Source organism: Haemaphysalis longicornis, unplaced genomic scaffold (assembly GCF_048455015.1).
Source record: "Haemaphysalis longicornis isolate Haplotype H1 unplaced genomic scaffold, Haemaphysalis longicornis Haplotype H1 scaffold_23, whole genome shotgun sequence".
Lineage (NCBI taxonomy): Eukaryota > Metazoa > Arthropoda > Arachnida > Ixodida > Ixodidae > Haemaphysalis > Haemaphysalis longicornis.
This window is the reverse complement of record NW_027526306.1, coordinates 5544207-5568430: the sequence shown is the minus strand read 5'-3', so window position 1 is coordinate 5568430 and position 24224 is coordinate 5544207. Positions and strand designations below refer to the sequence as shown.

The 24224-nt window shown below is 46.1% G+C and overlaps 1 protein-coding gene across 1 annotated transcript in view; it reads left to right on the top strand.

Annotated features, from left to right (window-relative positions):
* The first annotated feature begins 8222 nt into the window (after positions 1-8222).
* LOC144172542 (uncharacterized) overlaps positions 8223-24224 on the top strand; it is a 32938-nt gene continuing 16936 nt past the window's right edge. Inside the window, exons 1-2 of the mRNA XM_077701217.1 lie at positions 8223-8387; positions 23863-23954. Of these exons, the coding sequence (XP_077557343.1) occupies positions 8339-8387; positions 23863-23954 (141 nt within the window). The 5' untranslated portion in view covers positions 8223-8338. The remainder of the gene's footprint in view (positions 8388-23862; positions 23955-24224) is intronic.

The following is a 24224-nucleotide window of genomic DNA, read 5'->3' as shown; positions in this document are numbered from 1 at the left end:
GGCTTGTGTGGACGTATTGCTGGTTGGCTAGTTGGGGATGAAGCGGCGTGGACAATCTTTAACCGCCGTGGTATGGGCTTGGAAGCACAATCGTCATTTATGGATCCACACAAGGTCTCTTGGCGTATTTAAAAAAAGTTTTGTTTGAGAAATTAGGGGGCATTAAATTGGATGTAATAGGGCTTAGCGAGGTTAGGAGGACAGGTGAAGCCTTTAGAGTGCTGAAAATTGAACACGTCCTATTTTACTGTGGTCTAGTCTACAAAAGAGAATTGGGAGTGGGCTTTCTAATTAATAAAAGCGTAGCTGGTAACATAGACGAATACTATAGCATTAACGAAAGGGCAGCCGGGCTTGTAATTAGGCTTAATAAGAGATACAAGCTGAAGGTGGTACAGGACTACGCGCCCACATCCAGCCACGACGACCAGCTAGTTGAACGCTTCTATGAAGATGTGGAATCAGCAATGCATAAATTAAAAATGTACCGTAGTTATGTAAAACATACCGTAGTAACCGCAGTTATGGGAGACTTCAACGCTAAAGTAGGCAAGAAACAGGCTGGAGACAAGGCAGTTGGGAACTATGGTCTGGGTTGTAGAAATAACAGAGGGGACTTGCTAGTCAAGTTCGCAGAGTGGAATAATCTACGCATCATGAATACCTTCTTCTGCAAACGGGAGCGCCGGAAGTGGTAGTGGAGGAGCACGAATGGGGAGCGTAAAAACGAAATAGACTTCGTACGATGCGATAACCCTGGCATCGTGCAGGATGTGGAAGTGCTCGGAAGGGTGAGGTGTAGGGACCACCATGCGGTAAGATCTCGAATTAGGCTAGATTTGAGGAGGGACCATAACAATTAAGCTAGTACGAAAGAAGCCGATCAATGAGCTAACCGTAAGTCGGAAAGTTGAAGAATTCAGGATCGCGGTGCAGAACCGATATTCAGCTGTAACCGAGGAAGCAGAGTTTACGGCACAGGAAGCCAGCGATAATTTAACACGCATTATCACGGAGTGTGCAGTAGAAGTAGGAGGTACGATAGCGAGTCAAGATACTGGTAAACTTTCCCAAAAGACGACAGATCTAATCAGGAAACGGCAAAGCACGACAATCTCCACCCCAGCTAACAGAACAAAACTAGCGGAGCTTTCGAAGTTAACCAATAAGCGTAAGACAGCTAACACATGGAAGTATAATATGGAGAGGATCGAGCATGCTGTAAAGAACAGAAGTAGCTTGAAAGCAGCCAAGAGGCCTCTAGGCATGGGGAAAATGAGATGTATGCACTTAAAGACAAGCACGGCAATGTCATCACAAATACGGATAAAACAGTCATTGTAGCCGAGGAGTTCTCTAGAGATCTGTACAGTAGCTGGGGCATCCAGGATAATGCCGAACGAGAAAGCAGTTCAGAGGAGATAGACATCCCACCAGTAACGACCGAAGAAGTAAGGAAGGCTTTGAAAAAAAATGAAAGGGGGCAAAGCACCTGGTGAAGATCAGATAACAGCAGACCTCTAGATCAAGGGCCGGTAACTTTGAAAACGTCGACATGATTTAGAGTTAAATGTATCGGACTGCGAAAGTGTCTGGGTGCAACTAAACCGTAATTTTCTCAACCTTGGCAATAAGAATTCACCTTTGGATGTGCCTATCGATCTCCATCCTTGTCAGTCATTAATTTCTGGGAAGCCCGTCATGAAGTTTTCCATACATTATTTCTTTAAGACACAAATGTGGTGATTATGGGCGATTTCAATATAAACTTACTTGATCTTTCTTCTCCTAGCTCTTTAAATTACTCCAGTGCTTTTCAGAGTTTTGAATTTGAATGTTTAATTTCCCTTCCCATTCGCTGCATTAGTGGAGTAAGGACACTAATTGATCATGCTCTTTCTAATTTGTCACCTGCACCCGACGCAGGCGTTCTTAATATCGACATTACTGATCATTATCCGATTTTCCTGCGCTTCACGAGCAACACCATTCCAACCAGCTAATACTTCATCCGAGATGTTTTCGACAAGGAATCGTTCATTGATGATATAGAGCGCACTGATTGGCCCTCAGTGATACCCTTAGACGATCCCCAAATCGCATTTTCAGAGCTTTCTTCTATTTTGTTGTCTTGTATTCAATGCCATACACAGAACCGTAAATGTAAAAAAATACACTGCAGTCCTCAGAGCCCTTGGATAACTGAAAAATTATTGAAAGAGCTGAGAGCCAAAGAGAACCTTTATTAAAAAACAAAACGTAAGCCTTTTAATTTGAAGTTACTTGACCGATACAGAAGATTCTGTAATGCTCTTAGAATACGGCTGAAAAATGCCAAAAAAGGCTGTATTATGAACGCAAAATTAAAGGTGCTGGATCAAATGTAAAGAAGAAATGGGAGATAGTCAACTCTTTCTTGAACAGGAACGGAAGGCACTCTGGAATAACTACTGTTCAGTATAATAACAACACGTATGACAGCCCACTAGAAATTGGTGAGGCCTTCAGTAAATATTTTTTTCGTACTGATGACATCCACAGTGCTGATTACAATCTACCCCTACCTCGCTGCCCCAATCTTTCTTTTTATTTCCGACCACATCTCACGAAGTCCATGATGTCATCCGTAGCCTGAAAACAACAAGTCCTGGTCTCGATGGTATTCACCCCACCCACATAAAAATGATTGCGCACGCTGTTTAAGATATTTTGGCAACCATTATCAACCTAACTTTCGAAACTGGCATCTTTCCTGTTGAACTGAAAAGGGGTAAAGTCGTTCCCGTCTTTAAAAAAGGGGACTGTGCAATCGCCCAATATGCATACTACCATTTTTTAGTGAAGTGTTTGAAAAATTACTTGAAATTCGCATCGCGAATTACATCAATAAATTTAAGTCCAACACCTTCTCAATTTGGTTGTCGCGCGGCATATTCCACTGACCTCGTTTTGTTATCTCTAACCGATAAGCTGAAGAAAGCAATTGATGGAGGGTACTACGCAGGCTCTGTATTTGTAGACTTCACCAAAGCGTTCGACACTATCAACCACCACATTCTTTTTATGAAGTTTTAAGCAATAGGAGTAACTGGTCCCGCACTATTAGTAATAAAAAAATACTTACTAAACAGAAGTCAGGTTGTTAGTGTGTCAGAAATTAACTCTAGGCCCAAAATGTGTACCTCAAGGTTCTATTCTCGGCCCTCTTCTTTTCTTAATTTACATAAATGATCTACCGAACTGTCCTAATACTTCAGATTGCTTACTTTATGGAGATAACACAAGAATTGTTAACACTGATAAATGCCTCCAATCCCTTACAGAAAAACTAAACAATGACCTGGCAAGCTTGGCAGCTTGGTGCTCTCATAATAAACTACAGATTAATCATACTAAAACCCGGTTCGTTGTTTTTCACTCTCACCAACGTGTAATAAATTATATCCCACGAGTATTTCTGAATCAATTTGCAATTGAAGCAGAAGAATAGGTTGTTTTTTAGGGGTTCAGTTGGACCGTCACCTGAAATTTCACTCTCACGTTTGTTATCTGAGAAGGAAGATAGCGTACGGCATACGTGTTTTGATTGAGGCCCGTGATGTATTCTCTCAGCCTACATTACTTTCGTTATACTACGCTTTTGTTCATTCCCATATTAATTACTGTATTTCATCTTGGGCCAATACCTACAGCACCCACCTTTCCTCCCTTCAAACTATGCAAAACCAATGTATTAGGATACTTACCCACAGTCCTTACCGCAGTGACGCCAAAACACTCCTTTTTGAGAACAACATTCTAAATATTGAAAACAGTTTCAAATCGTATTGTTTAAACAAATCAACAATCAACTTCCTGTGTTCATAATCCCCGAATGCAACCTATTTAATACTAACTTCACAAGAATTGCAAGTAATCGCAATTTCATTTCACCTCTAGTTCATTCCAACTACGGCAAACAAACAGCTCTTTTCACCGGTATCCGGCTATGGAACACCATACCACCGGAAATAAAAATTTCCCAATCAGATTCAAATTCAAAATTCAAAATTCAGGAAAATTCAAAAAAGAAATTAAAACGTTCCTCACGTCCATGCCACAATCACAATTATTTTAACTAATTTTTACTTTTCTTCGTGTTCTTTACATTTCTACTTTCTGTCCCTCTCTTTTTCATGGCAACCTTTCCACAACCTTCTGCCAATGAATCACGTCATTGGTGGTTGTTGTATATCGCTGCAAATAAATTTGGTTTCTTTTTGGGCTATCATTTTCGCTATTTTCCAACCTTGCGTCACTCTCACAATTAGAAATGTTGAATTACTCTTGTTTTTTTGCTGAATAATTTTTGCTTTCTTTCTTTTGTTTTTTATCTGCTGTTCTGTTGTGTGTGTCGTTCTCACAATTAGGAATGTTGAATTACCCTTGTTTTTTTTTCCTGTATAATTCTTGCTTTTTTGTTTTTTTGCTGTTCTGTTGTGGAATATCTTGTGTTGCCTGCGATGTATTTTATTTGTTTTTCGCTACTACTGTTTGCTGCTTCAAATATATTTCTTACGTTCACTAATATCGGAGGTCCCGTTTCAGTCCCTGGCTATGGGACCTACTTCTGTATACAAAAATGTTGTAATCTATCCATTGCCTAATAAAATCCTTTTCTGATTCTGATTCTGATTTCTGATGGACTTGCCCCTCAAAGCATCGTGAGGCTCTAAAAAGTTTGTTTTCATATTTGGAGGACAATGGCCACATTTCAAAATTGTGAATTCTGTGACACAATCTACAAAATAGTCCTCAAGCCCGCCAAGCCACGCCAGTGTTTTTTTGTTTTTTTTTTTTTCTGCCCACCTCTCTCTAGGGCTTGTTTTCCCTACATCCCGACGCCTAGCAGAGAAGCATGTAGGCGATCGCAAACGCCGGCAAAACGCCCTGCTTTTTTTCAATAAAGAGCCTTCTCTCTCTCTTGAAGGATGGCAGGCAAATTGTACCTGGAAAACTGGCAAACTTGTATACGCAATGCTTAATGACCGCAAGTGTAGCGGAATCTTGGAAGAACGCGAACATCACCCTAATCCATAAGGAAGGTGACATGGACTTGAAACGTTATAGGCCGATCAGCTTACTGTCAGTCGTATACAAGGTACTTACCAAGGTAATCGCTAACAGAATTTCTGCCACCTGAGATTTCAGTCAAGCTAATGAACAAGCAGGGTTTCGTAAAGGCTATTCAGCAATGGAACATATTCACACGATCGGTCAGGTTTAGAGAAATCCGCAACACTTATATATAGCCTTCATTGATTATATGAAAGCATTTGACTCGGTCAAACCCTCAGCAGTCAATCAGGTATTGCGGAATCAGGGTGTAGACGAGCATTACGTTAGAGTACTAGATGATATCTACAATGGGTCCGCAGCTACCATCGTCCTCCATAAGGAGAGCAGTAAAATACCTATAAGGAAGGGCGTCAGACAAGGAGACACAATCTTTCCAATGTTATTAACAGCATGTTTACAAGAAGTATTCAGAACGTTGGATTGGGAACAGCTGGGAGTAAGTGTTAATGGAGAATACCTTAGTAACCTCAGATTTGCGGATTACGGCGCCTTGCTTAGTAACTCTGGGGACGAATTGCAAAGCATGCTTACCGCACTGGACAAACAGAGTAGAACTGTGGGCCTGAAAATTAATTTTCAGAAAATAAAGTAATGCTCAATAACCTCGGGAGAGCACAGCGGTTTGAGATAGGTGGCGAGGCACTGGAAGCGGTAAGCGAATATATCTACTTAGGCCAAGTAGTGACCCCGGATCCCAACCATGAGGCAGAGATAATTAGAAGAATAAGAATGGGGTGGGGTGCATATGGAAGACATTCTCAGATAATGAATAGCAGCCTACCATTGTCCCCGAAGAAGAAAGTGTATGACAGCTGCATCTTACCGGTACTCACCTACGGGGCAGAAACTAGGAGGCTCACTAAAAGGGCTCAACTTAAATTGAGGACGACTCAGCGAGCAATGGAACGGAAGAAAATAGGTGTAACATTAAGGGACAAGAAGAGAGCGGAGTGGGTCAGGGAACAAACGCGTGTTAAGGACATATTAGTAAAATTAAGAAGAAATGGACGTGGGCAGGGCATGTAATGCGAAGGCAAGATAACCGTTGGTCATTAAGGGTAACAGAGAGGATCCCTAGAGCAGGAAAGCGTGTCAGGGGGCGGCAGAAACTTACATTGGTAGATGAAGTCAAGAAGTTTGCGGAAATAAATTGGTCACAGTTTGCACACGGCCGGGATAATTGGAAATCCATGGAAGAAGCCTTTGCCATGCAGTGGGCGTAGATATGATGATGATGATGATGATGACATGGTCTGTTGACGGATTCGGTTGTCGACAGTGGAGGCATTTTGGGCTCTCAGGGTTACGGCACACATCCATACCGCACGCGCGACACAATTGCACGGAGTGTCGAAACGGTCGGCAGCGGAGAAGCATACTGCTCCCGTTCACGTAGAACGGAACGCGAGTCCCTTGTAACGTGAGAAGCGCGCAGCGGGTGTTGCCCATGATGCGCGCGTGAAGGACGATCGGGTACGTTTATCGGAGAGTCAGGGCCATGGATGATCCCGCGGCAAGTTCCCGGTGGCGGCTTCATATACGTAGAAAACTCGTAGGTCGAAGTTTAAATTTTTAGTTTGTTGTATCTCGCTAAGCCGTCTTAGGCCAGCCCGGGATCCGTGGTGCTTGCGACGAGTACATTGAGAGTAGGTTGTAGCAACATAGTGATGGCTCGGTAGAAAGTCTGAAGCGGCAGCTCACACTTGGTTGACAGAGCTTCGGTCAGAGCAGCGGTGGTCAGGGTAGCAACGCTGAGGCCGGCGGAAGATGACCGTGTAGTTGGTAGGCAGTAGACGTGGCGGAGGCTCCCAGGGCGAGGGCTTGGGAGTCGGCGCTTTGTGTGCCTGCAGGCTTGGCAGGTGGCTTGGCTTGACGCCGTGGTGGTAGCAGTGGTCTTCTTGGCGCATTTCTTCAGAACCGCATTGTCTGGCGGGAGGGCTCGCCGGCTGTCAGGGTCAGTATCCATGTCGGTGCTTGGTGATGCGTGTGGAGGAAGCGCGTCGTCCATCTCGGGCCCGAGGCGCCGGCGCTGGTTCGAAACGATGTGGCTAGACCTACAATGTACGCCTAGCGGAGTCGGCGTGGTCGCAAATCTCGGTCGGTGATGATTTGGGCAGCCGGGGTCAAATGCGACTCACCGAGGTGTCGAGTGGTTCCTTTCGTCGTGGTATAGACGCTGGTGACAGTGTTTGGGCCGTCGTGTTGTTAATCCGCTGTTTGGTAGCATAAATCCGAAGCCGAAGCAAGGCGAGGGCGACTGCGTCCGACCCCTGGTGGCGGATCTCCTGCGCTGAGTATTTTTCTTTTCTTTTCTGCGAGCTTCTCACATGGCGCAAGCGAACTAGCAAGCCTGGACGACGCCGCGCGCTCCTCAGGAGACACACGCTCACGTGTGCTCCGTAGTTTCTGGGTACATCTTTCTGTTTCTGTACGGCGCAACCAAGAGCGGAGACAGCTTTGGTGTATAAACGACTTTTGAGGGCGGCCTCCCACCTTAAAAGCTAGTTGCTAAGTTTCCACATAAGAGCAATTTATTCCACCTCGGTTTCGCCCCCCCCCCTTCCCCGTGCACCAAAGCATTCCGCATCGTTTCAGGCCACGCACTTTGTATAACGGGAGAAATGTAAATGTTGCAGAATAGTGCGTGCCTCGTGCTGGAAGAGGAAGAAACGGAAACGAAAGAAGAGGCAGGAACATCGTGTAGCAAAAAAAGAGAAGTTAGTCGAAGTAATTCGTAAAAAAAAAAAAAAAACGAAAGCGAAGAAATAGATGCAAATACAATGTAGCAGTGAAGAAGTTAATAAATATAGCTTGGCTTCCGCTTTCAAAGCCCGTAAGTGGACATAAGCGCCCTGAGGAATTTTTACTGCGCACCGCTTAAGACGTTGCGTACGCTTCGTGTAAGGTGTAGCAAAGCTAAAGCACCAATTGTCTTCACACGGGTGGACGTCTTGCGGAGGTGAACCTTGCCTGAATGGCTTTCGCGGTCATACGTTTCCCATTAGAGGCGCCTTGGCGGCGCCATTCGGGCTATCCCCATTTGACAAGAGTAGTCGCTTGGGAGCGTTTCTTTTTTATATTTCCTTCTTCCGCCACGCGTCGTGGTTGGCGTCATTGAGCGTCTACGTCCTTCCATTTCGCGGACGCCGACGAGACGGTAGAAGCAGGGATGCCGCCTTGTTTCTCGTGACTTCAGTGTCAGCCGCACTCATCTCGTAATATGGAAGCGACGAGGTGGCATACATCGCTGCGATGCGCCCTCCTGGCCGGTAAGAGCAGCATCGATCGCTTCAAGAGGTCGCATTTTGTTAACTGTACCATCTTGTACGGAAAGCGTAGCTTGTGGCACTCAATGACGGCGAAGTCGAGCCGGGCCAAGCAGAAGGCTGGCTCACGCGGGCACCATTTTTTAGGGGGGCGAAGTTCCTTAGAGGCTAGGGCTGTTGGCGTCTCCTGTCGTCGTTGACGTAATCGTCGTCTCCTGTACTCACGGTACAAAAACCCGGGACGCTCGTTTACGCTTCGCGCTAGAGAGCTTCATGCTTCAAAGACAAGCGACTTCTCCAGCAAAGCTGCATACCTCTACCCCCCAACGGTTTCATCTCCTTTGGCAAAAACGCCAAGGCGCCAAGAATAGACTTATACACTGCGTGCTTCGCCCCTCCCCAGGTTTCACGTTGGTGGAGATTGCCGAGGATTTTCTTAATTGCCTAGGATTTTCTTAATTTTTGTCCTTGCTTGAATGTCGTCAACGCATCATGGCGTTTTTCGTAAACAGTGCTTCGCAATGCTCATGCTGCACACCGAACTCTTCATTCCGCGGTCTAGCTGAACGGCTGGGATTCTCGTTTTTGTGCTTTCAGGCTGGATGTTTGTCAAACCACATACAGGCACGTAGAAACGGTGCTATTGGTATGAAAGACTTAAACCTCAAGATATTCATACATGCTGATGAGCCAAGCGGAAGTACAGTAATGTATATAAACTTCGCATATTAGTATTGCCGGACTTCGTTAAAGTGTGATCCTTCTTTCCTACTCCGGCTATTTTTCTACATCCATCTTTTTTTTCGTCCAGTTGATGTATGCACCCGGCAGTAGTTTATGAAGTACACGTACGTTTGCAGGGTGGCTGGCTGGGAGCAAGAACTAACTGGCGGTGCACGGATGGCTGCTGTATTATGGTGTCCTTTGTGTACTTGTTCAGTTGGGAAGGCTGATTATAGTATATCAGTGAATGACTTAGTTATTTTTTAGCGTTGCTCGTAGATGTAGTCTAAATCTTGATACAATGACAGGCACTTCCGGATTTCTCATCGCTTTCTTTTCGCCACAAAGCATCTCCCTCCATTTAGACTTCTGGCGCATTCGTAGGGGCGTCTCGTTTCTCACAATTCCAGACCACCATCTCGCACTCGTCGTGGTACCGCATTTGTCATTGGCACATTCAGAATGAAAGACGCTTGATCCTAATTCTCATTATGCGCCCATTTCTATCTTTGAAAGCTGGGTTTATAACCTCGCGTTGCCAACAAGCATCCTTAGCTGTCATAGAATATTGCACTGAAATTTCACTGTTCTAAAACTTTATTAATATGTAACATTCTTAACATTCTTGCTGTTGTAATGAAATCTTCTATGCTATGATGCGTTGATGCTATGTTCATGCGACTAATTAAAGCTGTCTTTCATCTTTAGCACTAAATTGCTGCGGTGTGGTTTCGGGTAGCCTTCACACAATTACTTAATGAGCAACAACTCCATTTATCCCAAACTGGACAGGGGCAGAGGAAAGAGAACGGGAGTTCTATGTGGGGTGGGGCTCCGCTGGGGCTCCGCCCAGGATTTTGTCCTGGAGGTCTGGCGCTGGGCTGCGCAAGGCCGCCTCCCGCTGCTTTTTGCAGTTAGTGCTGAGGGATTTGGGCGGGGGATGTTGAATGCAGCCCCACATAATAAGGTCGATGTGAAATCTGGCCGGGCAGAAATTACAAGCGTCGGTTTAAAATCCAGAGCTATTACACTCTGAGAAGGTGGGTGACCACTGAAGCTTTTTAGGGCAAGACGTATAGGTGACAGATAATTCAGGTGAAAATTATGAACAAATTTCAGTTAATATATATATATATATATATATATATATAAGAGTGGGATAATAGTATCCCACTCTTTACTTATACTATATATATATATCTATATATATATATATATATATATATATAGTATAAGTAAAGAGTGGGATACTATTTCTAAAGAGATTATACTATTTCTGCGCGCTTTGTCAGTTTATCTTTCTCTCTCTCTCTCTCTCTCTCTCTCTCTCTCTCTATATATATATATATATATATATATATATATATATATATATATATATATATATATATATATATATATATATATATATATATATATTATACGGAGCCCCTCATTTCCCATTTTCTGATTCGCTACATGCTTAGCGAGGGCCTCTGTTCTGGCAGTCTTGGTGCCAAAGGGAGCTTAAGAGGGTTGAACGCAAGGAGGTTAAAAAAATTGCTGGAGTGGAAGGGGCGCCCGTAAAGTGAAGCCGCGACGCCATCTTGTTAGGGGAGAAGACGCGTAGTTGTTGCAGCGCGCGTTCCTTGCGTGCACGAAAAAGCGTTGTTGATTCGTGTGCGCGCCATGTAAAGAGATCAAAACAAGCATGGTTCGTTCGTGTTTGACTTACGGTTGCACAAACAGTGTGAACCCGGCCCCGGGAGTCGATTGCGCACGTAACTTGCACGCGTGCAAGTTGATTCAAAACTGCGATCATGCTCGTTGCATTGTATCGCGTAGTATGAGCCTTCAGTGTTTAATTTCTTTGCTGCTAGGCTTCCTAAAGATGTTGAGTCACTGTCCTTTGTCAGTGTCTTGTTTGCCATTTGATAGTATGTTTTATCAGTTTAATTGAAGTCTGGTATCATTTCTTTAAAAAAAATAAACTCTTTTTTCCAAAAATGCGAATTGGTTCATCTTTTTTCGGTAGTTCATGTCACTGGCAATGTATTATAACTTCCTGGTATGATTTACCAGAAAGATTAGTGGTTCTTTTTTCGCAGTTTATTTGTGTGTTAGGTTGGGCAGCAGTGCAATGAACGTAATAGCATTAGTTGCTATCATACACTCATGAAAGTTTTCTGTATCGGTTTTTTTGGAACTCCATTATGTCTATTATCACAATAATTCTGGGTGTTTCCTATCTTTTTCCGAAAATGCTGCATTTTCTGGTCATGACTGCTGTTTTTCACATTACAGTTCTAACTGTATTGCTTTTTGTTTTTTTTTTGTTCTTAGAACTTTCACGATCAATTTCTGCATTTGAACAGTTTAGAATAAAGAAGATAAACGAGTTCTTATGTATTTTTTACTTCGTGGCAGCTGCATATCCGAGCCAATTTTTTTTTAGCCTCCTTGGTTGAACGGTGGTCAACCACTCTCGACATGTCGTAGACACTCGAGTCACGGCCCGGGGGTTAAAAAGAAGGTCCCCTTCAGCCCGCGTAGTCCGAGTGGCGCTGGCTACCACCCTCAAGTGCAGGAAACAAAAATACCTTAACATAAATACCCGAGAAAGTGCTGGGGAAACAGCCCTGCCGGTAGCGTAGTGGCTATCGCACCAGACCGGTATTCTGGAGGTCGTGGGTTCGGATCCCACCCGGCGGGTATTTTTTCACCACTTTCTTTTCGAATCAAAAAATTCTTCATCTCTTTCTATGACCCACCACAACCACCCCTTTGCTTTCCGAGGTTTTCTTGACTGCCAACCCTTGTTTTCTATATATATATATATATATATATATATATATATATATATATATATATATATATATATATATATATATATATATATATATATATATATATATATATATACAAACACACACACACCTTTATTTTGCCTCTACCTATATTGAAAATTGGGCCAATTTATAACTAATCTGCCTCAGAAGGAATGTAAAAATCTATTCAAGTTGCATATGCAAGTGATGAGGCGCATAAGCTTGAGGTCCAAATTATCTTTTCAACGGCGCCGGAAGATTATAGCGGCGACCGTGTGTTGACAGCATGCACCACCCCGGGACATTCATCTTGGACGCCTTGAGCAATGGAACGCCTCGCGCTTGAAAGACGCGTGGCGCATTGGAAGTTGTTGTTCTAGAACGTGAAAATTAGACGTGAAAATCTAGCTAGGATTCAAGTCTAAATTCTAACGCCTTTCATCAAACGCGAAGAGTGACCGAAGTCGGGGACTTCATCAGCGTCAGCACGAGTGGTACCACAATGGCCGACGCTGTAAAGAGAAAATAATTTGGGCCCGGGGGGGGGGGGGGGTTTGCACTCGGGTCGCTAGGGTGGCATCGAAGCGTTCTATCGACAGCGCTAACCCAGCACGCAGCATGGAACAAAAATTAACCTGATGCGTTCATAGAGTTTTTTAGTAAGTATACTAGAGAGGAAACTGCGCCTCGTAAGCCATGTCGTCGTGGGGGTTCATGGGAAGACCCCCCTTTTTGGCTTGGGCTTGGCATGACAATTGGATTCTTAAGCGGTTTTTGGGATTTGCTTTCTTCACTATGCATTAACACGTTTACGAGCTACAAGGAAGCCGAAATCCCCCTTGTTCTGTGGTAACCGTGTTCGGTGAAACAGCAGGCAGTGCGTGATAGCACCTAACGTTGCTCATGCCGCAGTCGAAGGACGTATGACTGAGCGGGTAATATGCCGCCTCGAAATTTGTAGCCGACGAAAAGAAGAAACAAAACGTACCTCGACGAAGACAAGATACGGCAGATACGGGCGCTTGTATGCGTCCTATCTTGTCATCGTCCGCGACTGTTTAACGCCACGTTTTCTTTTTCGTGTTAAACTACTTGGTGGTCGATCGGTGCACCGGTTCACCACGAAGGCAACGTTTTCATAGGCACGCTCAAAAAACTTTTGGAACTCTTCAAACAACTCATTACTTGAAATAATGGTAAAATTAATAAAATCACAGTCTCCAATGAGTAACCCCCCCCCCCCTTCCCCAAATATTAACATTGTTCGTAACTACAACCTTGGCCTGCGGAATAACAGGCGCAACCTTTCCGGCAGAAATACGCTTTACTTCCTTTTTCCTTAGCTTTAAAACAGCCTGTTTTTGTTTTCCACTTACATAATTGCAGACTATTTTTCGCGTTTTTGTGGCACTTTGTTTAAATTTGCGGTCACTAAAACGTTTCAATCCAAGCCAATGATGAAACTAAGGCGAGCGCAATGTACAATGGCGGCCCATGACGACACAGACGACCTTGATGTGAGCCGCATGGACGCTAGCTCCAGATTCCTCTCTAGTGTATACTGTAAGAAACTCTATGGATGCGTGTACCGTGACAGGTGCACGTGGCGGCATGTGAGTAGGACCGGTGCACGCGGAGTAGAGCTCTGACTGGGCGAAGGTTCAGCGTAGGTGCGGCAACCCTGCTTTTCACAGCAATTAGCATCAAAAGGCGAGCGAAGAGCCGCAATCATGATACAGCGGTAAGGAAGTGTGATAACTGCTAGTCTTTCGCCATGAAACCATCTAAGCAGACTTAAGTGCCCAGGAATGTTTTATGTAGACAACGGCGCTCTAATTATAATCGAGAATGGTGAGAGGCCCTTCAATTTGTGAACGCGGTTCGAAGCAGGATTGCTGAGCACTTCACTGCAGGATGTTGTGGTGTACACCGTCCACCCTAAAGTGGAAGAGATGGAGCTATGTTTCGTAAAGCAAGGCACGAAGCAAAACCCGGATACAGGGAAGCTCCAACGAAAAGTCTAATCCTGTTTGACAAATAACCTCGCCTAAATGGGAGTTTCGACAGGTCCAACTTGCTAAGCTATCCGCGCAGTAGTCAGGGTGGGGGGGGTTGGGGAACGTGATTTGAGAAGTCCAACAAGCCAGGGCACAGTGCCACCGTAGTTCACCCTCCTGACCCTATATATCGTAAATCGCTGACAGGAGGCCCCATCGCACGGCCTTCCTGTGAAGCCCACCTTAGCACCTACCTAGCAGCACCTCCTCCCGAGAAATGGCTGCTTGCGAAGAACTCCCGGTAGCCTCCAGCTCTACTACCACAGCGCAGTATCCGCACATGCCTGCCGTTGCTGCCCCTACAACTGATTTTGGCTTCATGGTTCCTCTACGCGCGGACCATGCCCGCTGCCTGACCAGCGCTATAACTTCGTCGATGAGTGCCTATTTTGACCTGGCGAAGTACAGCGGGATTCCCCGTTCCCCATCGCCGCACCCCACTTGTATCACTGAACAGACCCAAAAAAGTTGGCAGCGCAACCGACGTAGAGTAGACTGAAAGCAGCAGTTCCTGGAAGTACGGTTCATTTTTCGGCGCAAAATAGCGTAAACTTGTTAGTGCCACCGTCAACCACACCGCCCTATGCCTCAACAGCGTTACGTCCGAGAATAAGGATGGCGGTATACGCAAGCGCAATCAATGGCGATACAACAGTCTGGCGCAAATCTCACCAGGCCTACCGCAGAATTCAGAGAAAAAAAGACGCTGAGCACTATAGAGAACGCATACCTGAACCATCGGTATTACGACACCCCGACGCGCCAGGAACAAGACAACTACCGCCGTCCAACGGCCAACCATAAGGAGCCGAGACGTTGTGGGACTACTGAATACAGAACCTCATTATGCCGGTACGAGCGGGGCATCAGTGTGGAAGGTGAAAAAAGTTACAGTTTACGACGCCACGCGCACGTGTACAACTTTCCTCAAGGAGCTACCTTCGTTCCAAGTTGGAGGAACCTGTCGCGTGTCAGTATTACAGCAACACGCATCCCGCTTTTTTATACAGCACAAATGCTACCGCTACGTAATTTCTGGCATTGACTTTTGTGCGGAAACTGCGCAATAATTGATTTACCAAGGCCAAGTCTTTCGGCTTCTCTGTTGTCCCCGCCTTTACGCAGAAACAAGGCCCCGAATGATGTGTGCCGTAACGATCACTGTGGAACAATCCTGATGGTCTCAGTGCGTTTCCATCCGCGGTTCTCTCCACGTCGAAGATGGCGTAAAGGCGTTCGCCTGAGTACGTTGCCCTAACGCTATCTTCGACCTCGAGAGTGTCGTGAACGGCATTCATGGGCCGTTACTGACCGTGAAGTCTTGGAGGAAGAGTTATTGAATGTTTATGCAAAGGTAAACGTAAGTTTTTGTCAGAAATGTCTCTGGGAATGACCAGCACCTTAACAGGACCATGTCCATCACGTACGCTGAAGCGACCAACGCGGCACATGATGCTGCCCTCGTCTACTAACAAACCGAACCGCACGACGTTACAGAAATCACCCATTTAGTTGACGTCAACCGGTTTCTTTCCCAACAAAAACAGGATAAATGTCGGGCTTTTATTCCCCGTAACCGTGTTTACCTGTGGTCGACGCCACCGCGATGCTCCAGAAGATGGAACGTGACTTCGCCGGCTATCATTATATCGGATGTCTCCAAGCGAGCGGGAAGCTATTTGGAACAAAGTGAAAGACACGGCCAGCGATGGCTTGACACACCCATTGAAGAGCGTGTGGGCTTCCCTTGCTGGGCTCGTTAAGAAGAAGTACGCGACAGCAATGTTCTGCATGTAGTGGCGACGAGGAAGCAAAAACTACAGTAAAGGCGCACCGCCATCAAGAATTGACGTCACTCTTCACCGCCCCTGTCATGTGAAGCGCTCTTTTTCGATGAACCTGAAAACCGGATACGGTCCAATTAGAGCGGAAAAAAATGACTAGGAAAAGACCGCGTTTCTACACCACACGGTACAAACAAGCATAGGTCAAGATTTTTGATCTTTGAACGTTATAATGGGGTGTGGATAGACCTAGCCGGTCCCAAAGTGTAACTCTTATTGGTTTTTCTTTTGGATGCCGTGAGATTTGTGAAATATTATGTAAAGAATCCTACTAGGCTACATTTTCTATGCATTGAAGCGATTCTGACGTTCTGCAACAATGCTGACGGCTAAAAAGAGCCGCGCCGAAACCTTCAAAAAGCGCAACACTGAAAAAGTGAGTGAGTGAACAACTTTAACGGAGCTTCAAATAAAGAATGGTGCGCGCAGGCACCAGATGGGGTGGTTCCCTATTCGCGGGGACCCATATGTGTCCAGTAATTCTTCTCGTCGAGCCACCAGCTGTTGCTGAATGGCGAGGTCAGAGCTGGGGGAAGGGTGTAGGGGGGAAGGGTGTAGGGGGTATCTTGAGTTTTTTGCACTCCCCAATAATGTTCGCGAGAGTGCCGTCTCCCCGGCAGAACGGACATGTGTTGTCGTGTTCTGCAGGGTACATTTTGTGCAGAAGCGCCGGGTGTGCGAGCGACCCTGCCTGTAAGCGGCGCAATATCGTCTGCTGCCGTCTGCTTAGTTGCTTGTGTGGCTTCGGAAGCCTCGTTCTACTTTCTTTGTATAGGTGGACGATCTCCTTATAACTCGTGACGGGGTGTGGTTGCTCTTCCTCGGCCCGGATGGCTAGTTCTCGGGCATAGGGGTCGGCGGTGACGTTGCCTTCCACGAGCGAGTGAGCCGGGACCCACACGAGCTCGGTGACTCGTCTCGGTGTTGTAGAATGTCTCTCAAGTATAGTTGCTGCCGCAGAGGAGACGATCCCCTTCCGATAGCTTGCGTACGCTTTTTTGGAGTCGGTAACCACCGTGCTGACCTCCGGCATGGCTAGGGCCAGCGCTATGGCTACCTCTTCTGCCACGGTCGGGTCCGTAGTCTTCACCGACGCGCAGGTCTTCAGCTCGTGGATGTCCGTTACGGCCACCACGGCCTTTGCTCCGTATTTTGGGAGTGAGGCGTCCACGTACCGGACCTGGGGGTCCTCCACCAGCTTCCGGGCCAGGGCTTTGGCCCGCGCCGTCCGCCTGCCTTTGTGCCGTTCCACTGTCATGTTGCGCGGTAACGGTTTGGTTGTGATGGAGTCTCACCATCCCTGAGGGAGTGGTGCCTCTTCCATCTGTGGTTCAACCTGCCATCCTATCTTGTGTAGGACGGCTCTTCCGTGTTCTGTCCTGCTCAGACGAACTCTCTGGTTGGACAAGTGTGCTTCGATGAGTTCGTCCGTGGTGTTGAGGGTGCCCATTTCCATCAATCTTTTCGTTGACGAGTACATTGGCAGACCCATGGCTATCTTGGTGGCTTTACGCATCGCCGTGTCCAGCGCTTCCCTATCCGCCTTCGTTAGCCGGAGGTAAGGGGCGGAGTAGGTTACGCGGGACACAACGAACGCCTGCACTAGCCGCAGTGCGTCTTCTTTCAGACCGCGGTTGCGGTTCGCAACTCTACGTATACATGCTTGCGATCTGTTCAGTCGAGTGCTTGATCTTGGTGACGACGGCCGAGGCTTTTCCGTCTCCCCTGAGTAACAGGCCCAGGATCCGAATCTGTTCAGTCGGTATGATTTGCGTGCCGTCGATGGTTACGGTTACGTTCGGGGGTGCTTGCTTCTTTGGCCTGCCCGGTTGGGCGATGAGCAGTTCTGACTTCTGCGGGGCGCCGCTCAGTCCGCAGGACTTGGCGTATCCGTGGACAGTCTCCGCCGCTCTCTGCAGCACTCCTTCTATCCAGGCGTCAGAAAAACGGGACACAAACGAAAGGAGCCCCGGACGAGCGCTCGTTCTGTGGTCCTTTTGTTTGTGTCCATTTTTGAGTGTTGCGCTTTTTGGAGGTTTCAACATGCAACTTCACCAACTAGCCGACCTCGCCATTCTGCTGCAGCATGTAAAAAGAGCCGCTCGGCATACGACGAACAAGTGTTTTCATCTCCCTTCCCTATGCCACAGTCGTCCTTCCCAAGCAGAGCTTGACGTCGGCTATAGCAAGCTTCTCTAAGGAGAATGGAGTACGAAGATTCGTTCGATTGTACGCCTACTGCAGCCACCGAAACAGTCACGCGCATAGAAGTGCCAATTAAGAGCTAGCCCAAAGCCTATATATGTATACCCTTCTTTCTTCTGGGAGGTATAGCTAAGTATGAATCGTTCTGCGAGCTTCAACACCACGTACAGTGGCTGCTAGTTCTCCCGAATGTCGGTAACGACTCCGATAGAAATTAACTGCTACCTTGATTAACATAGTGTACGGAACAGTATGCCCCCACTGTAGTGTGCAAGCGACTAAGTTACCACAAAGCGGAGTTGGTGAGGAACTCAGTGGAGCGTCATTGGACTGACGAGGTTACGAATTGACTGCGGTGTGTGTGTGCGTGCGTGTGTGTGTGTGTGTGTGTGTGTGTGTGTGTGTGTGTGTGTGTGTGTGTGTGTGTGTGTGTGTGTGTGTGCAGGGGTTTCCCCAGGCATCGAATCAAGGGGGGGTGTCTCAATGGCTCTGGGGGGGGGGTTCATAAACTAGAAAAGCTATTTATTTATCCCACTAGTTAAATAATAGGTGTCTGTTAACCAAACGCTCATCCCCGTGACGTACGTTTTTCATTTTCTATATATATATATATATATATATATATATATATATATATATATATATATATATATATATATATATATATATATATATACACCTGAGAGGCGGTGCTTTCTATTCAATCTAAGAAAAAAACAAAATTAGAGAAATTCATTTTTAACATGAAAGGTCCGTATTAAGTTTTTTTTTAATTTCTCGCCATTTTAGAACACGACAACACATGTCCATTCTGCCGGGGAGACGGCACTCTCGCGCACATTATTGGGGAGTGCAAAAAACTCAAGACACCCCCATACACCCTTCCCCCCTCCCCCAATTCCAACCCGCTCGAGCGATGGGAGACCTTACTGTCCAGCTCTGACCTCACCATTCAGCAACAGCTGGTGGCTCGAGGAGAAGAATTACTGGACACATATGGGTCCCGCGAATAGGGAACCACCCCATCTGGTGCCTGCGCGCACCATTCTTTATTTGAAGCTCCGTTAAAGTTGTTCACTCACTCACTCAACGTATAAGGACATTTTCGAACTTGTTACCAGGGCCAGTGACGAAATTTGAGTTCTTGAAACAATGTTTAGGGAGTACACGAATTATGCAGCACTTATAAATCAGGCACCGATTGTACGCTCCCGATTTATTAAAACGCCAGGATTAGCTTCCGTAGCGCTTTTCGCTACTCCCTGGCTGGTAGCAATGTGCTCGCAGCGTGGTCAGCCTCAAACCACTTTGCCCCTTTCCTTTGAAAGCCTTTTTTGTGTGCGCATACGAACTTGCCACGAGCTGTCGAAAAAAAGGAAATAAATACGTGCAACGCTAACAGCAAGCTCGGGGGGCGCACTCTTGTTTATTTTGCCCGAGGCTACTGCCAAGAATAGCAGACGGGCAGCCCGCGCATGCGCAGATCGATACTGAAAAAGGTCCATACAAGGACTGACAAGAGTGCAATTTGGGGATTCAAGGGGGGGTGTCCAAAAAAAACTAGGGGGGATCTACACACCCCCTAGGGGGGGTGTAGGGAAATCACTGTGTGTGTGTGCGTGTGTACTGACGTGGACTGTAGGCTTCAACAGCGCACCATCATCAAATCAAATCAACTCATATTTATTCAAACTCTTTCTCCGAGGTATTGGGAGCACGGACAAAAAGCTTTCACATTATCGGCTTGAGTTGGTCCGTACCTCCTAAAAAACTCACAATACTCCGCAGCATCGGGAACATTGGCACATCATTATACAGTGGTAGTAATAGACGGAAAAAATAACAAAAGAAAGAAAAAAACAGCAGGAAATTTATGCACTCCTCCGCCTAACGACGACGATGGTTGAATGTGATGCTTTCCCGTGGCGGATTGTGTGGTTGTCGTCTGAGGTTGGACTGAGTGTCGACCATGTTTGAAATGGAGCAATCGGATAGGCACCGGCTTCATAACGCGAGGGACCTAGGTTAGATTCCGGCCACTGAAGCGTTTTTTTCTTTCACTTCACCCACGATAAGTCATCGTCATCGCCAGAGTAAGTTGGCTTTTATGAGGACGTTCACGCGTTATAGACGCCATCAGTGAAACACCAAAGCTCCACTTTTACAGCAGCGAGGACAGCGACAACAAATACCATCCAAAACTAATGCAATAAATTAGCGATGCACAACACTCATTGCCTTCGTATTTTGCTGCGGAGCTTCATAGGTCGGTTACGAAGCGAGAGAACCGTGCAAGTCAGTACCTATGGTCAGTACTTGCCGCGGCGCGCAGGCAATTTCGAGGTTGTGGCGCGGCCAAAACCCTCCTGCGTTTGCGCGGGCCTGCCGCGGCGGCTGTTGGCGAACTCATGGCCTCTGCGACTCTGGGGTAGTGCTTTTTCTTGTGTGTGTAGGACTCTGCTGTGTACCATCTCGAAGCTTGGTTTTACCGTTGAAGTTCATACTCTAAGACAGGGTGTGGCCAGTTCCGCTTATCATAAGCGGTTTTGGGCTTTTTTCACCGAGTCGCTTGCAGATTCTTTCAGCCGTTTTGCACTTTTTTTGGCTTATTCGCGTTTTTCCTGACGATGTCATTATTGTAGTGCTCTTGACGCTCACTAATACATTGCTCGTCAAAAACACGGAAAGCATTCTTCACACGTGTGTTAGATTCTCGACCGATTTTATAGATATAAAACCGGTTGTGGTAAGATTTCACGAATGCAACTGGTGAAAGTGTTGCCACGGAAATAACAGAATTCGTTATGTCGTTATTGGCCCTGCTGTCAGCCATTGTCCGATGTCGAAATAAATAAATAAATAAATAAATAAATAAATAAATAAATAAATAAATAAATAAATAAATAAATAAATAAATAAATAAATAAATAAGTAAATAAATAAATAAATAATCGTCGTGATGTGCTATCGAAACAATGTGGCGCCATTCTGCACATACCCTATGGCCTCAATTTTCGATGTGTCGCTACCGATACTTTCAACTGACAGCAAATATGGTGCGCCTTCTGAGTTGGAAAGACGTGCACGATTCAGTCGAAATGGAAGGTGAGGATTTTCCAGATGAGTCGAGCACATGCGACAATGGCTGTGTTTAGTTGAAGTATGAAACAAAAGTTGCGTTCCGAAATCAACAAGTAAGGAAATCACGCACTGGCATGATTACATTGCTGGCAAACGCGCATCGAACTGAGAGAGAGAGAGAGAGAGAGAGAGATAGATAGAGAGAGAGAGAGAGAGAGAGAGAGAGAGAGAGAGAGAGAGAGAGAGAGAGAGAGAGAGAGAGAGAGAGAGAGAGAGAGAAGAGAGAGAGAGAGAGAGAGAGAGAGAGAGAGAGAGAGAAGCTCTTTATTAAGGAAGGAAATGCTGAGAGATTTGCCAACATGCGTACGTCGACATTCTACTCTGCAGGAACGGGAATGGGGAAAAGATAGATGAGTAGTACACAGAGGAGTAGTAGAGGAAAGGAGAAAAAAAAAGACAGTCATATATAGGGACATGGGATGTAGCGAAGACTGTCCGTATAAGTGGGGCTATAGAGCCTCAGCGACGCCAATATTGTCCAGATAGCCAAAACGCCTCCAGGACTGTCCGCTGAGATGATGGAGAATGCCATGGTCCAAGTCCATGGTCCACGGTATCAGGCTCAGTGTAATTGGCCCAAGGTGTGAAAATAAAGGCTACGATATAAATTGAATAAGGGATAAATATTTCGTTCAGTTTGAAATATTGTTATGATAGAAAAAGTATTCATGTTTATTATTTACTTTCAAACGGTACTTAAAACATTTTTTTGTGATATTACTGTTACTTAACCTTCTCATGAGTCTCTGTTGTTTTAGGCTTCCCCACATGAGTCGCGCGGTGTTTTGGGGGCTCGTTTTGAAACGATTATTCGCTCGTTTGCTCTGACGCATCTGGACACCCTCATATAAGAGGCTAGCTTCTTGACGAGCCAGCCAGTGTGACTTTCGGCTCAGCGGAGAACGTTTCTCTGCCCGTTCGAGTTGTCATGTTGTAAGCACGCCAGCGCGCGCAGTTACTTGTACCGTCGCTTTTCTCTACTCGACATGTACCAAACAAGTTCAATTCCGCCTTTGGCTCTTTGTCGTCCGAACGGAGGCAACTGTTCAGCAGCCGCTCGCCAACCACGCTACCGCGACGGAACGGGGGCGTACCCGTATGCCTTTGTAGATGTAACAGCCGCTGGCGAGACTACTAACGGCGCATCAAGATAGGGCTGATAGAACCAGGTCCTACGCTGAAGTGTGCAGCCCGCGCAGGAGTGTCAATTCACTCAGTAACATTGCAAACTAATCCGCCGCTGGGGCAAGGCCGTTCGCAGGGAAATCTTAGTATTTCAAGAGAGGGCAAGACACGAGTTCAGGCTTGGTACAGCTAGTTTTCTAGCACATTGGGGGGAGTTTTCTGCCCCCCCCCTCCTTCAATTCAAGCTCCTTTCTTTAGATCCTCCGCATTGGAGGTGTAATTTTTGAATGAGAGATTATGTGCTGGCCAAGATAGCTTTCGAGGCATTCCATGAACCCGAGAATCGGAACAGCTCTCTTGAGGTACGAACAGCCTAGTTATCAAATGCTTGGCAACAATCATCGTCGAGAAAGAAAAGTGAGCAATTCCAGCGCTGCGGCTGGGCAGCACTGCCCGTGTCCACCTATTTAAATATTCCCGAAACTTTATGGGTAACAGTGCGCTGCACCTACGGAGCCTGCTGGTTGCATTAGAGTGTACAGCCTGTTTTTTTTTTCAACGAACATTGCGTTTCTTTGCGGTGTTTCGTAGCGAATCCTTTCTATTGTACGTATAGCACTGTGAATTCTCGAGAAGTGCTACATGCCTCCGGCACGCAGACACGTCGGCCAGTCAGCCCGTTGTTAAGTGGGCAAGCTCGCAGACATTTAAATAAAAATAGACTGCTCTTTCAAGATCTTCATGTTTACCTGCAAAGTAGAGCATGCGATATAAAATAATTCAGCCGCTGACCCCCACGGCAAGGTTAAGTCTGCACGTCTTCTTGAAGTTCGCGCGATTTCCTTTACACGGGGGCGTTCGATCTTGATCTTTAAAATCACAAAAATGCTAGCCACACCTACGCTTAGAACTAACGGATTGGTGCAGCGATAGGTCCTTGCCCCTGAGACCTCAGAATTAGTTGCTATGAGCTTCCTCTCTTCGTTGTGCACGTTTTCCTCAGAGAGTACGTCAAATTCAAGATAACCCGCCTGTAATTGTTAATTGTTTTACGTTAGAATGCTTGGTAATTTTATGCTACCACGCGAGCTTCAAAAGCTTCCATAGCTGGCATAAATAGTTGTGCCGTTTCTGCTCTTTTTCTTGTGGGCTCTGGTAACGAACCTAGGATACACATTTCTTCTAGTTAAGCTTTATTCTTACTGATAAATGAAAGAACCATTCAATTCACCTTACCTACTTCCTCGATTCGTGCTGCACGTGTAATGTTTGTAAACAGGTTTTGCCGTAGTGGCCAGACATGTAGAGCAACAATGTGAGAACAAGTGTGGACGCTTGGAGTGTTTGATCGAGTACGCGGCAAAGACAGCCGACAACCAACCCAGAAGGGCACTAAATAAATGGGGGCGCTGTCTTCCCGTTCACTCCTCCGCCGTATTTTATTGTTCCGTCCACACTCAGCGAAATGCGATCGGAAGGCACATTTTAGTTTGTAGTCTTCGAAAAAGATGGCACGTGGTGTACACGAAGGGCATGAAGGAATTGACCAATACCTAATCCACTCTCTCCCTCACAGTGATCACAGCGTGGAGCCCTTTCGTGGCCGCATCAGCTACGTACGACCAGGCCTGTAGCGGCACGCCATTGAATACTTTCTACCTAGAGCAGGTGGGTCGACGCACTCGTTTGTTGTTTCCTACAGTTCTTTTGACGTCTGCTAGCATTAGCACCTGTATTAAAAAAAAAGGCCATAATTAGTACAAACCACTTTGTTTGTGTAAAAGGTCCAGCCTTTGATAACTCGTCCAACACTGTTGAGGCCCAGAAGGGCATTGACTCACCAAAAGAATTGCACCATAATTATTGCGCTTTCAAATATCCCGCTACGCAATGTCATTAGGGAAGTATCAAAACCGAGTAATCAATATGTTGACTCCT